The sequence below is a fragment of the Clytia hemisphaerica genome, unplaced genomic scaffold, assembly GCF_902728285.1.
Source record: "Clytia hemisphaerica strain Z4C2 unplaced genomic scaffold, Clytia hemisphaerica genome assembly, whole genome shotgun sequence".
Lineage (NCBI taxonomy): Eukaryota > Metazoa > Cnidaria > Hydrozoa > Leptothecata > Clytiidae > Clytia > Clytia hemisphaerica.
In genome coordinates, this window is record NW_027103316.1 from 238,072 (window position 1) to 252,940 (window position 14,869).

At 35.7% G+C, this 14,869-nt stretch overlaps 2 protein-coding genes across 2 annotated transcripts; one reads left to right on the forward strand and one right to left on the reverse strand.

The window, feature by feature from the left end:
- Positions 1 to 205: 205 nt before the first annotated feature.
- Positions 206 to 13,523, forward strand: LOC136813999 (bifunctional 3'-5' exonuclease/ATP-dependent helicase WRN-like). The gene is made up of 22 exons (XM_067070507.1): positions 206 to 633; positions 863 to 982; positions 1,196 to 1,262; positions 1,379 to 1,446; positions 1,537 to 1,645; positions 2,004 to 2,628; positions 2,829 to 3,010; positions 3,681 to 3,860; positions 4,108 to 4,222; positions 6,081 to 6,137; positions 6,322 to 6,374; positions 6,663 to 6,694; positions 6,877 to 6,954; positions 7,310 to 7,383; positions 7,678 to 7,754; positions 7,874 to 7,970; positions 8,495 to 8,590; positions 8,882 to 8,978; positions 9,136 to 9,201; positions 9,516 to 9,685; positions 9,779 to 9,977; positions 13,435 to 13,523. Exons 1-21 carry the CDS (start codon positions 399 to 401, stop codon positions 9,935 to 9,937), a joined length of 2,757 nt encoding a protein of 918 aa, XP_066926608.1. The 5' UTR covers positions 206 to 398; the 3' UTR covers positions 9,938 to 9,977; positions 13,435 to 13,523.
- On the reverse strand, positions 11,186 to 14,508 carry LOC136814009 (uncharacterized). Its single transcript, XM_067070519.1, has 3 exons — positions 14,303 to 14,508; positions 13,161 to 13,291; positions 11,186 to 12,563 (listed from the first exon to the last, which is right to left on the reverse strand). The coding sequence occupies exons 1-3, from the start codon at positions 14,391 to 14,393 to the stop codon at positions 11,307 to 11,309; spliced, it is 1,479 nt and encodes a 492-aa protein (XP_066926620.1). The 5' UTR covers positions 14,394 to 14,508; the 3' UTR covers positions 11,186 to 11,306.
- Between the last annotated feature and the right edge of the window lie 361 nt (positions 14,509 to 14,869).

Consider the following 14,869-nt stretch of genomic DNA (forward strand, 5'->3'; position numbering starts at 1 on the left):
TTGAAAGTCTATTGTTTTCAAACAGAAACTAAAAATTACAAACCTAAATGTATTGACTTTGAAAAGATTCTGATAAGGAATATGAAAGGAATCTTTTGGTTGAATCTCGTTTTTTATCTGGTTATCCCCCTTCAATCAATATAAAATTTGCGAACGATCGATGCAATGTTTTTTTATAATGTTATAATATTCTTTTGTTAGACATGGAGGAAATAACAAAATTGAAAAAAGAGTTGGTGCTATTGAATGAAGATATTGAGAATATATCAACAAAATGTGAAGAAAAGTTGCCTAAAGAAATATTTTCAGAGGCTGAAAAGTTTACCTCTGCAGTCACATCCTTTAGAAATTCCTTGAAAATTTCCAAGACTAAGATAAAGAGGGAGCAGGATGTTTTGATGGAGGAAGAGAATGAAGAGAGTCCTGATGGACAAAGGCCATTGGAAATTGCTACCAAAGACATGATAAGCAATACACAACATGTAGAACTTACCAACAACAACAATAACAACACTGATGATGTCATTGCAAAGGATAAGAAGGAAGAAGAAGAGGATTTTTGGGGTGATGATGATTTTGATGATGACGATTTGTTAAAAGTTGATGTTTCTGATGTTTCTAACTCCACCCATGGTATGTCAGGATTCGATTTCTTTTCCGTTCTTCCATATTAAAATTCTTTTCACTCAAAATGAAAAGGTCCTCTCTACAAATAAAGGGTTTTTCATCTTCTGATTAGTCTAGGGCTTATCAAACTATTTAGTAGGGGGAAAGATGTCATGAGTCCTAAGGGTTTGCCCTCTAATAATTTGCTTGTATTCATCACGATTATCAATCATCATGATAAAGAATTTTATTATAGAACAAGAACATCAAACAAATACCAGTTTAAAATCACCAGAATCTGTCAGTATGCGGAACCATTCCGAATCCTCTACAACAGACAGTTTAAATGATGTTCAGCTGTTTGATTTGACTTCAAGTGAGTGTTTTGGTGCTGCTTTTCTTCTTTCTCATAATAAAGTACTTGTTTTCGTAGAAAGTCTTTTATAAGTTTTTTCTTGAAAATGATTTATATGAATGCAGATGAATGTATTGCTGTAGAAATTGAGAAAGAATCTTCCGTCCCCCATATTTTCAACAATTAGTCTAGAATATGGGATAAGATTTATTATTTTCCGTCTTATTTTTTTAGTTGCCCAACCAACAAGTGAGCACTTGGATGTTTTAAAAGCTACCTTTGGGTTTTCAAATTTTCGTTCGTAAGTATAAGAATATCAAATATGATGATCCTCTTTTAGCCAGATTTAGGCAATATACACTACAGTGAATATATTCTATTTTGTGGACAATTGAATTTGTGCTGTTTTTTTAATAGGACTCAATGGGAGATTATCAGAGCAGTGATCGAAGAAAGAAAAGATGTCTGTCTTGTGATGGCTACAGGTAAAAACTGTTGATTCTACTGCTAATATCTTTATCTAATCATCAAGAATCTCAATATGTTCAAGTTATCTGTTTTCCTCAATAAAATAGGTGCTGGTAAAAGTTTGTGCTACCAATTCCCTCCGGTGTTCAAGAAAGGAGTATGTGTTGTGGTCTGTCCTCTCATCTCTCTTATGGAAGATCAAGTTCATGCACTGAAGTGAGTGTTTACTGTGTCCTTCTCAAATCTCTACCCCCCCCTATTTGTCATAATTATCTTAAAACTCGTTATGCTTACAGTAAAATGTCTTTCCTTCTAAGACCTTCGTTGACTTATTATGACAATTTACTAATTGTGCATAATATTTTGCACAGCTATGGAAGCTATGAGAATGTTAAATTGACAATCAAACTTATTTTTTTTCAGCCTTAAAAACCTCGTAAAAAAGGTTTGGTTCATAGTAAAGAAATGGTTTTAAAGAGTTTGGCAAAGACATTATCAACAAGACTGTCTGTTATCATTTTCAGTCCTTTCCTTTCCATGTTCTCGATTTTATCAACCGAATTTTGTTTTTTAGTTCATCGAATATCCCTGCTGGTTACTTGGGAAGTGCACAAACCAACTCTGCCACCATCAAGAACGATGTGTTGAGAGGAAAATTGAACCTGGTTTACGTCACACCTGAATACCTTTGCGCATCTCAAAATTTTCTAAAAGAGTTGAATGAAAAGACCAATTTAGTTTGCGTTGCAATCGACGAAGCACATTGTGTCTCGCAGTGGGGATACGATTTTCGCACCTCATACCAACAACTGAGTTTCATTAAAAAAGTAGTCCCTGATGTTCCTTTACTGGCCCTAACAGCCACAGCAACTCCAAGGGTCCGCAAAGACATATGTACCAATTTGAACTTGTATCGTCCACTAGAGAAGTGCACAAGTTTTGACCGTGAAAATCTGTATATGGAAGTTCAAAGAAAATCTAGTATTTATATGGACTTGAAACCTCTGTTATCGAAGGATAAAAATGCTCAGATGAGGTTCACCGGCTCCACTATCATTTACTGTCCTACAAAGAAGAAAACAAGTGAAGTCATGGACGTCCTGATTTCTTTTGGTGTCAAATGTGCTATCTATCATGCTGGTCTTGCTCTCGCTACTCGTAAAGAATGTTACCGAAAATTCATGTCTGATGAAATTGATGTAAGAAAGCTTTTCATGGTGTCTTGTTTCTGTTATTATTACTCTTTTTGCCCTACCAAATTCAATAGTAGGCTTCTTCTATGAAGTCTTCTTAACGTTTATAAGACCTTTTCTTCGTAAGGTTTGTAAGATTTTATTTCTTAAAGTTTGTAAAAGCTTGTTTTTCTTAAGGTTTGTAAGGCCCTATCCATTTTTTTCAGTGCATCATAGCCACCGTAGCGTTCGGAATGGGGATCGATAAACCAGACATCCGAACAGTCATTCATTACGGAGCGCCAAAAGATATCGAAAGTTATTACCAAGAAATCGGACGAGCTGGAAGAGATGGCAACCCAAGCAATTGCATCACTTTCTTCAATGCTGCAGATTTCGGACTAAGCAGGTTTGATGTTGATATTTTGTGGAAAATGAATAAATTTTCACCATGACACCTTTCCATAATTTCCTAAAGAGAAAGATTAGCAAAAAAGAGGGGATACCTTTGGGAGAGGGGAATGACATAAATCTTAATTCTACTAAATAGAGATTTCCTATTGTTAAATAATTTTTTTCCAACAAATCAAAATGTTAAAAACATAACTAAAAGTTTCATACACTTGCGTACAATCATCAGATGTCTCTAAATAGAGATTTTCTATTGTTATGGAAAATTATCCCAATTTGTAAGTAATTTCCTATTTGAAGGCAGTTTTAGTGATTTGTGTATGCTCATATTTTCTGAACTTGAAAAAGGTGTAAATCTTAAGAGAGCTTTAAGATTTGGGGTTTCACTATAAGAAGGGGGCTGGGATCAGATCGAGAAGGCTTAGTTGATATATTGGTTAATCAAGATTAGACGAATCGGTGATGTCAGAGTGCTTGATGGGTAACCAGAGCCATATCATTATCAAGAAAAGTACCTTTCAATCCATCAAACAAAACTAATTTTTTTTTTTACATTACTCATTTACATTGTACTCATTTAAAAAAAAAATTAAGTTTTGTTTGATGGATTGAAAGATAACTTTTCTTGATAGTGATATATTGGGTACAAAATCTTGACTTCATTCTAGACATTTCATTGCGGAGATCAGTGATACGACCTTTAAAACGTACAAAGTTGAGATGTTGGCAAAGCTGGAGAAGTTTTTGACGACCACTGGATGTCGAAGAAAAACTATTTTGAAACATTTTGAAAACGTCGGATCGAGTTGCGGTGGGCATAAAGATTGTTGTGATAATTGTAGAAAGAAGTAAGTATTAAGTTATGACAATCTTTCAAATGTTAGCTAAAATATTTCTTTAGAGGTTATCTGAAAAAGTTTACTGTTTACTTTCGTCGGATTAAGCGTTTTGAATATTTCACGTGGATTTAACTTCGCGAGTCAGCAATCTCTCGCGAGTTTTATTTACGCGAAAACGCGAAATTAAATCTCGCGAAATTTAATATGTTTTAATACTGATGATGGTTGATAATGCTTTTATTCTATTTATTCGCAGGGAGTTGAGCAAGAAAAGCAAAGCAGTGGGATCCAAAACACCAGTCAAAGACAAAGAAGAAGAAGATGAATACGATGTTGGCAAAGAATGCGTCAAACTCCTCAACGCTGTTAAGGTTACATTTTTTATTCAATCTTGTCAAAGGAGCAAAAATACCACGTTGACCAAAATAGCCTGGATATCCAGGCTGTAAACTATTTCACAGTCTAGTTTTTGATATTTCATGTTCTGGTTTACAGCCTGGTCTCCCTAGAGCGATTTGCATTCTCTTTAAGAGAATGCAGTCCGCTTGCTTGCGCTCACTTCGCTAAAACCTTAAGGGCCAATCTTTACGGCGTGGAGCAAAAATAATAAATTCTAAAGCAAAAATAGGATAGTCCTCTAGTTGCTAGTGAAGATAGGGCTTTCTGTTACATGAAAACATGAAAAAGAAGAAAACAGAGGCAAATTAATTTTCCAAGAAAACATGGCTGGTCATGATAATGCATGCAAACTTTTTTATGGACTTTGGTGTAATCTTTGGATGTTTTAAATAGTTTTAGATCTTGTAAGACTGCTTTTTATTAATTTCTGTTTTGCTGCGCCCTGGGTTGGCTAGGAAACATGGGTTTGCACTTTCATTCTCTAGGGAGACCAAGCTCTATAATTTTAGAACTTTGTATGTTGAGGTAAATTTTGTTTTTTCTAAAATTTGAGCTTGGATATCCAGGCTATGACCAAAACTGTAAACTTCTCACACAAGAAAATGCAGTCAAGCGTCTGTGCACATCACAGTTCAAAACAGTTATATTTTTGATTGCTCAATGTTCAAGAACATTACATTGCTTTTTATCGAAAACACGAAATTCACTAGAGGTCATAGAAATTATACAAGAGGGAAATAGAAAAGAGCATTAAAACATTAAATCAATTCTCCAGTCAATTAACTCCGTATTAATTTGCTATAACAGCACAATTAAGTCCGTAACAAATCTTAATTTGTTTAGAGAAAGATCTAAAGTGTTAATATGTTTCGCGTATCTGGATCCGGGCTTTAAGGGTGTATTCACACTGAAAGTTTCAAGCTAATGATCTTGACGTATTTAGATCATAAAAATGTTTTGTTTTAGAACGAGGTAAGTTTAGAAAAGAAAGCTTGGTCTCCTTAGAGAATTAAAGTGCAAACCCATGTTTCAAAAACTCTTCCTAGCCAACCCAGGGCAGGCCAAACAAAAGTTAATAAAAAAGGAGCTTTACAAGCTCTAAAGCCATTTAAAACATCTAAAAATTAAACCAAAGTCCATAAACAAGTTTGCATGTGCCACCATGACCAACCATGTTTTTTGGAAAATAAACTCGCCTCTGTTTCTTTTTTTTCATGTTTTCATGTAACAGAAAGCTGTATGTTCACTAGCAAATGGTTGGTTAGCCTATTTTTGTTGCAGAATTTCTCCGCGCCATGTAGACCGGCCCTTACGGCTTTAGCAGAGTGAGCGCAAGCGAGTGGATTGCATTCTTATCTGAGAATGCAAATCGCTTTAGGGAGACCAGGCTGTAAACCAGAACATAAAATATCAAAAACTAGACTGCGAAATAGTCCACAGCCTGGATATCCAGGCTAACTTCATGGTTGTCTTCTCACTGACAAAAGTACTGTTTTACCATTAAGACAAGATCATTAATGGTTCTGGCTTGAAGTTTGCTTGAGATACGATCACGCGATCGTGCAAAGTTTAATAATAAGAGACAAATGAGAAGATCGTGCACTTCTTTGTTCCCATATTTCAAGCAACAGAGTGAATACAACCTAAGACTTTATATTTGATGTTATGCAAACTATGAAGCTGTTTAAAGTTTCTAATCCTGCGGGTCGGAAGACCCTTTTCTTTAAAGTGCTGTGTAAGCAAATGGTAGAAGATTAAATGCTACGTCGAATAATATTCTTTAAATAATCTCGTTGTATCTCTGAACGAATGTATTTGATCTCATTTCAGGCAACAGGCAACGGTCGGTTCGGAATCACAGTTCCCATCCTGCTTTTGAAAGCATCGGTAAACTTTTATCTATCTTTTTCCATTTACCAATGTACGTATGTATGTTTAGATTAACAAATTACAACTTCCTAATAAGACTTTCACATGCGGATCCTTAGGATAGCAGGTTCAAAATAAACTTTTGCTTGTTAATTTTTCGAAAATTTATGCTTTATTTATATGTTTTATCTCTTAATTACAGACCAGTCAAAAGATCTCTCATCTGAAGTATACAGACATGTACGGTGCTGGAAAGTAAGGGAGCATTTTCCTTTTAAAGCTTAACTGCTTAAACTAATGCACCCAGCGTGAATGCGCGAATTGGAAAGTTTTGCGTGAACAGGAATTGCATGAATTGGAATACTTTTCGTGAACAGAAATTGCGTGAATTTCGAAAAAAAACATTGCGTGAATGCCTGAATTTGAAAAAAAATTGTGTGATTGCATGAATTGAAGGTCCACTGGGGGGAAGGGGCCTCACTAATGATTACTCTTTAAGAACATCAAATAAACGTTCAATTTAACATCAGTTTTCTTTTTCAGGGATAAAACTGAACGTTACTGGAAAGCACTTGGTATGTTATTATAAGAAATCAGAACACTATATGATTCCAAAACCCTAACAAACTTTTACACATTGCAAGAACTGAACGTTCCAGGATCCTAATAATTTCCTCAAGGGGTCACAAACTTTACTCAAAAACGCCATTCTTCAACCTCCTTCTTGCATTAGTAAAGTATTTCTTGTTGTTTTCAGGGCGAGAAATTCTCATCAAAGGTTTTTTGGAAGAACAACCAATTGCCAATAGCTTTGGATCAACTGTCAAAGTTTCAGGTTCACACTTCTTTTGACTCGTTTTTTACTCCGCAGAACTATTTGAGGCACACATAAGAATACCACCATCGTGGATCATTTTGCAACTGAACCTAAGAATGCTATTTTAGAGCATTTTACCATTAAATTGCCAATTGTTCCACAGCAATGCTTAAAGGTTCCACAAAAATGCTAAATTTGTTGAGGTATGTATTGCATGCTAGATTTGGGCTGGGTTTGGATCCTAACCTAAGAATACCGTAAAAATATTTCAGGATGATTTTTCCAAAAAAGTTTAGAATATCCATGATGAAATGAAAAAACAACATTCTTATAAAAAAGCTTGTAGTTGTAATATGAATCTTTCGTTTTTCAGCAAAAGGTCAGAAATGGTTAACACAACAATCGAAGAAATCAGAACCAAAATTGATGCTATCAAATCCTTCACTTGTAACTTTACTTCTTTTCTTTGATCTGTTCAAATGAATTTTAACGCTTATCTGATATCCTCTCTCCTAGATCCATACAGATTGAAATCTTGATAATTGGGATTAATATTTTATGGGGTTGCTTACGTTTCGGGAGTGCCTGTATCTTTGCACATTAGGTGGAATACAAATCTTCATAAAGAAGGAATTAGTTTTCTTCGTATTTAATCGCTACTATAAAATCTTTCACATGAAGGCTCTACATTTTTCGAAAACAAGAAATTAGTTGATATTTTTCATCATTTTCTCTTTGCAGGATTTGGTCACAGAGATCAATGGACGTTTGGCTCCTGATAGAGCCTCACCTTATACTGCTGCTAAACTGACTGAAAGGTACCTATCGTTTAGTATCAATCAATCGTCAGACTATAGATTAAAGGTTGACCGTTCTTTTCTACCAATTGTTACACATTCTAAATTTGTTGATAAAAGAACTTTCACTTTTTGTTTAGAGTTCTTCGAAAACAACCAAGAGTAGCACCCTGGAAAAAACACGTGGCCTTAATGTCTTCAATTCTTCAAGGTGCTCAACGATGTGGGACACCTTTCGTAAGATACACGCTTTGATGGTGTTTTATTTTTCGTTGAAGTCTTAAAGTATTTATCCAATATATTTCCCTTGTTAGCAAGCAACTCATTCGGGTACTCAGTGGGGCAAAGAATTCCAAGGCAATGTTTATCCAGTGGGTTCCTCAAGTCCTCAGCCGTTACAAAATACTCTTAGGTTCCAAATAAACGGGGGGGGCTAATTGCCGGGGGGGTTGGAAACTGTACTTCTGAAAATCCAAAAACAAGGTAAATATAGGCTAAAATCAGGCTATTTAGAGCAAAATAAGGGGCCTTCTCTTTGACAGCTGAAAATATTCTTAAAAATTAACAAGTGGGGGGGGGCGTTTATTTGTAACCTAAGAGTAAGCGTATTTTGATCTCATAGTATGTAATCGGGACCCATTGACTTAGTGTTGAAGGAGGTAAAAGGAACAGGCTACGTCATCTCCGACTTTCTTCATTTCCGACTCTGCTGACAGCTACCAAACGCATGCGCTCACATTATACTGTTCACTCCTTTTAAGGATGGAGTAAGTCTTCAAAGAAGCGAAGGACCTGTGGAACGGCTTACGGAAACTCAATCTGCTTCTTATGTTTTGCACAAAGATGGTCAAACTTTGGTAAGATTGTTTTAGCACAGTTGACGCTCTCTAATTTGATTTTCAAGGTGATTGGATTTCCATCGAATAAGGGAGCGTATCGAATGGTAGACAGTCGTTCATTGGAGCTTCTTGTTGACGGTGACTTTCAATACTATCGAATAATGAAGCGTATCGAATGGTAGAACGTCGAATTAGATTAACTGTAATTTCTTTTCGATACAAATAAATCAACCGAATGCAACGCGTGAGGTGAATGCAGCCAATCATAATTGTTGTGGTCTATTTATCTTCATTGTATTTGTGTTTTAGGATGAGATCGCAAAAAGACGCGCCTTGGTCCATGACACGATTTACGGACATATATGTTCTGCGCTTTTGGCTGGATTTCCTGTTCATTTGAAATTAGGTTTGTTCAAACTGAGCACATTTTTATTGATGCATTAGAAAAATGATTTTTATTTCTTAAAAATAATTTTTTGAATTTTATCTTTTTCCTTCAAAAACTATAGAAATCCATGGTTTTAATGACGACTGATGAAAAGAATTTTCCCTTCTTCATTTAGTCGACTTGACATTTGACGATGTTGCTCTTGTGGTGAAAACAATGAATTCAGAAAATATCTCATACAGTAAGTTGTGTTTCGATCTTTGAATGTTAATGGTTATTGCTAATTTACAAAATTTGCAAAATTTGCCTTGTCCGGGAGAGTGGGGGTAAGTTTGCTCTGTTTGAAAGGGTTTGCTGTCTAGGGGGGGGGAGTCAAAAGCAATATTCGGGGTGTCAATTTCCAAAAAATGTTATATCCTCCAATCCTCCCACCCCACCCCACCCCCATATTTAATTTTCTTTGTAAAAGCCCATTATATCTCGATGTGACCATTCCCCATGACAACCTTGTTCATTCTCAACAATTCTTGTAAAAGATTATTAAAATTTATTTAGATATCAGTCAACTGCGACCCATCAAAGATAAACTACCAGCATCTATCGGTTTTGGAAAACTAAAGTTCGTGTTGGCCATGTTGGAAGTACATTTCGGAGTGGAAGGTGAAGATCCGCCTCAACAACCCAACCAGGAAGCACTTCAAAATATCATTGACAGTGCTATGCAGGTGAGAGCCGTAAACTACATCTTAGGAATGGTAGCTTTTCGACATTTTCATTCTAAGTTATCTCTCCAATTTCTTTTCAACTTTTAATTACAGGCCAGTCAAACAGCAAACAGCCAGAACCTTGCCAGCAGCAATAACAATAATGGAGCTAAACGAAAAGTTCCTGGATGGTTAGAAGCCAAGATGGGATCATCACAAAAACCTTCTTATAAAAGATCGAGCTCCAAAAAACAAAGAAGTGGGTTTCTATGATGGTGAAGGCGTTTATGAGATGAGATTGAGGAAATGAAAGGTGAGAGTTTTTTTTTCAACTCTAAAATTTGCGTACTAGTGTAGTGGTTATAAACCTTGATTCCCGTCTGTGAGGTCAGGGTTCGATTCTTACTCGGTACTATGATTCACTTGGCAAGTGAATGTACCTTCGCCCGGGTCGACCCATGTCTTGCGAGGGAAACTCATAGGTTTATTTCTCACTTCTCTCTAAAATTTTCGAGGTTTTCCAAGGTTTTGAAGGAAGAATATAATTATGTGTTATGATCTCCATTGAAAGATTCGAAATATGTTACCCTCTCCACCTTATTTACATTTCTAAGTGACTTCAAAAAGGATTAAGTGAGACCACTTATCAAGGAGATGTTTTCTCTATCTGGGTGGATTGCAAAATCGTAGAGTGATAATATGTTTTGAAATAAACTATAAAAAAACCTCAGATATTTTTAGACAAACATTCAACAGTTCAATGACCGAAGACTTGTAAATTTTAAGAGCTTGTTTATTGAGCCTACTACGTTTCTATTTGTTCAAGATCTTCGTCATTGATATCATTTTAACGAAGATGAAAAAACAGTGTATGTTTGGATGTCTATCGTAGAAGTAAAAAATCGAAAATCTATTTTTACATTCCCATATTTTTTTTGCAAGTTTTCAATTAACGCCTTTTACATATTTGCGTTTAAAACAAATTCTAGTATGAACTGATGTCTAAGATTTTATCACAAAAAGTAAAATACCCTAAATCTCTTTAGTGTAAAATTTTGTCTTGATCGGAAGTCAAAACGTCAGTCTATACCTGTTTGAAATCATGTAAAGTTTTTTTTTGGACACCCGGTTAATTGCCTTTATGGTTTAAAATATGAAGTCTTAAATTTTTTTTTGAAACTTCTAAAACGAAGTTTTGCCATTTTATGAGCTTTACATTTAATTTACACTTTGGATAATTTAAATATTTGAAAATTCTGAAATAAATTTTACAAAAGTTTCACCAAAAATTCATATTTACACTAAATTTTATCGACCATTAATCAAAGCTGAATGTGGTTTAAAATTAAACACAGGAAGTTTTAGTTCAATGTCATGAAACACTCGAAACAAATTTTTGTTTACGTCGAACAGTTTTTACTTTTGTCATGGAAAGCTGTTGGACCTCGAGTCAAGTTTATTTGACTTATATCATTTATTTAAGGATCTAAAATTGTTTTCTAAGCAAAGCCTTAGATTTCCATCAAATTCCTTTGTAGATTTTTCTGCTACATAACCGTATAAAAAACTGTCCATGTTTTTCACTCATAACAAAAAAATCTTTAAATTACGCAAAATACAATATATTTTGTACAGCCTAACCCTATTGCGTTTCCAGCGCCAATTTCGGTCCACGAAAAATGGAAGAGATTTTCCTGCGCACGGATTTCTTTTCGGTTCGTTTGAATCTGGATTGTTCTCGGGGAGGTTCGGGGCTTCGGGGTGAAGCAAGATCTGTTTCTATGTGTTCGGGAGTCATTGTCAAGCCAGTGGTTTTGCGTCGCTCTTTGCGGGGTCGTGGACTTTTAATGGGGACGCCAGAGCCTGCAGAGTATGAAGACAACCTGCTGAAACTGCTGGTAATTTTACTGGAAGGTGAAATCAAATCAGTTAGTTTGTCATCCTCTACATCGTGAGGTTCAATGTCTTCCTTGTTTTCTGAATCAACTCCCTCGCAATGGTGTTCTTTTTCTAAACTTTTGAGGTCAGTGAGACTGTGACATCTTTGTAAATTACTTTTCTTTTGTTCTATTTCTTCGTGTCCAACTCCATTCATTTCTGTTAATTTCACTTCTTTAAGTTCCTTCAGTTCTTTTGATTCTTTCGATTTCTCCTTTCGACCAGCGTATCGTTTTTTGTCCTTCTTTGACCAACTACTTGTCCGAATTGGTTCGTCATTATCAGTGCTCAGACTCATAGTATCTGGTGAATTACTATTTGTATTGTTATTGGAGTCAAAGTTGTCGTTATCCAAAGAAGTCCTTCCCATTGAGATCTTCTTTAGACTTTCACTTTTTAGTTGATTCAACTTCAAATCTAATTTCTTGCGATCTTTAAACGATTTTCGTTTCTCGCTTGAAAAGTCGAAAGGGTTCATGGGAATTTTGAATGGTGTAGATGGTTGTAAGCCACCTTCATCGCTTTCAATTGATTGATTCGAGATTAATTCGTTTCTGACGTTTTCATCGAGACCTTTCACATGTGATCCAGGAGAAACCAGTCCCCCTTTTGCAGCTTTCAATGTCAAATTATTCAAATAAGCTTCAACAACCATGGAGTTTAAAGGTGCATGAGTTGAATGAAAATCGTCAGAAGCGGAGACTTCCCAGAAATTCGCGCCATGTTTATTCGCCAATTCTTTAGCTTCTCTCAAGGAAACTTCCCGTAGATGGTTCAAGTCTTTCTTGTTACCAATAAGGCCGATACTTTTTGGTCCATTTTGTTTGTAATTTTTACTGTTGTAAATGAAGTTGATTTCTTCGAGGAGTGCAGATGCAACATTGAAACTGTTTTTATCTGAGATAGAGTAAATCACTGCGACACACGACGCCCATTGGATTAAATTGTTGTTATTCTCGACCTGAAAACAAAGAAAGGATTTTAGAAGTTGCGTTAACGGGTCTTTGGAAATTGAAGATAAACTTCATATAAGGCCAACTAAAATCAATAAACCTAAACCACTCTGATTCGTAAAGTTGTAAAGGCGGAGATTCTTTTATCTTCTAACCTGATTCACGCTCATTACCATACTTCTTTGTGTCCATAATTTGTTTTACTAAGAAGCTTGTAAACGTTCTTTAACTCTCACTTAATCGTTTGATAAAAGTCTCATTTTCTTCAGAAGTGGGAAGTCACTTAAATACTTCCAGTTTCAACACGAAAGAAATTGATAGAAATTTTTTTCGATAAAACATTTATATTCAATACACGAGTTGCAAAATTATATCGGTGCAGTCAAAACATGTGATTACTCGAAAAAGTTCCCGTGATGTTATTCCCATGTTACTTGCTTTACAACTTTTAATTACAACAGTTAATTACTTTATTAGTGTCAATAAATTCGAACCAATCAGAAATAAATGTCATGTAACAAGCACATGGAAATTTCGAGTAAAAGCGTGATTTGTCTTCAGACTTTTAATTTTGCAACCTGTGTATTACTCCATCAAAGTCTTACCGTTCCTGATGAGTCCCTTAACACATATTCAATGACTTCATTCCCAAACTCCAGGTTTCTACGATAAGTATGTTCCACGCTTCTCTGGTATTCGTGGATGAATCTTCGTGTCAGAAATCGAACACTGATTGCTAAAAAAGAAAGTTTTCATTTTTTAACAGGGAGAAGGAATATGCCCCGGAAATATTAATCAATGAATCCTATAAGCCTAATTTATCAGAACGGTTAGCTAGGCCTTGATGATACCCTACAACTTTAACCTTTTCCTTTACAGTTTGTAATTCACTCCATGTTCGTTTGTTATGGATTGCAAGTAACACTGCCAAAAACTATTCGTTGCGTTGGAATTACTTGAGTGCTTTTCTTGGCTTTCCATTCAACTTGCTATGTTTCGAGAAGAGGTATTATGTTATGGCAACTAACAAGGACCCTCGATGATTCAAAAATAAAGACTTTCAATGAAAACATGGCCTTTCATGTGTTTATATTACAATACGTTGCATTTTGACGATCTTCGTATATGTGTACCCCGGGGGGGGTACTACCCTTGTCAACCGACGGGGGTGCTCCGCCGAGGTTCGAAAAATGGACCCTACGTAGGACTCGAAATTTGCGAAAAAAGTGACCCTGAATGGGACTGAAATTCCAAAATTTTCTCAAATTTTCTACATTTTCCCCAAATTTTCCAAAAAAAGGCACCCTACGAGGGAATGATTTTTCTATTTTGGTGTTTTAGCGACCCTACCAGGGACTCGTGGAGGTTAAAAAAGGTACCCTGACCAGCGGAGCATCCCCGTAACCCATTTTGCCCTAGTACCCCCCCCCCCCGGGATGTGTACCATGTTTTTATTACGTCACCGTTAAACTTTATATTCCTACAGTGTAAGATGTTGTAAATAGTAATTTTAAAAATCTAGGGAGGTTAAAGATTTTTACATTTCTTTAAATTGATTGCGTTGTTGATGTCTTATGACTATGACTTCTGATGTTACCCCACTGGACTCGTCTTCCCTCTGCAAAATTTGCCTCTTAAATGTTCGATATCGTGGTGTTTTGAAATCTTGTACTATTAGATATCAACTGGTTTAAGATTTGACTGTAAACTTTGAATTCTAATGTTCCTGCTTAAAAAATCTATTTACCTGATTTCCCGACTTTTGGTGCGCCAATCAAAGCAAGGCGGACATCGGGTTTGGCTCCACTCTTCGTCCTTTGTCTAGTGTCTTCCTTCATAGCTCGTCAACCATGCACCGAAAATCTATGTATCATTTGATTTCCTCTTTCCCGTGTCACCTCAATGTCAAGAATGAATCAAATGAAGTACTCAATTCAATGACAACTTTTATTCAAAATGGTAAAAAAAAGTCAATGTTTTATCAAAGTTATGCTAAACGGTTAAACAAACATTTTCTCCTCGCATATTTTCCACATCCATATAGATAAGAAGGACCTTAAGTAAATTTTCAAAACTGTTGTAACTGTAAACACGGTCTTAAATTTATTCCCTCTCATTGACAAACATAGAAAAAAAAACTAGTAGAAAGCGATCAAAAAGTAATTGAAATTTTTCTTCCTCTACTCCAGCCTGTGCTCGATTGCTTACGATGTGAACTTTTGACTAGTTTCATCATAAGAGTCGTGAACTCGTTCTGTTTACCTTTACAACGAGTTTGTAAGAGTGGTTTCATCTTCTCTCCTCATTTTACGCC

Coding starts and splice junctions, on each gene's coding strand:
- LOC136813999 (XM_067070507.1), top strand. CDS start 399: ATGGAGGAAGAGAATGAAGAGAGTCCTGATGGACAAAGGCCATTGGAA. Junction 8,979..9,135: donor TCCTGTTCATTTGAAATTAG/GTTTGTTCAAAC, acceptor TTCTTCATTTAG/TCGACTTGACATTTGACGAT. Junction 9,202..9,515: donor TTCAGAAAATATCTCATACA/GTAAGTTGTGTT, acceptor AAATTTATTTAG/ATATCAGTCAACTGCGACCC.
- LOC136814009 (XM_067070519.1), bottom strand. CDS start 14,393: ATGAAGGAAGACACTAGACAAAGGACGAAGAGTGGAGCCAAACCCGAT. Junction 13,292..14,302: donor ACCAAAAGTCGGGAAATCAG/GTAAATAGATTT, acceptor TTTCTTTTTTAG/CAATCAGTGTTCGATTTCTG. Junction 12,564..13,160: donor TAAGGGACTCATCAGGAACG/GTAAGACTTTGA, acceptor CTTTGTTTTCAG/GTCGAGAATAACAACAATTT.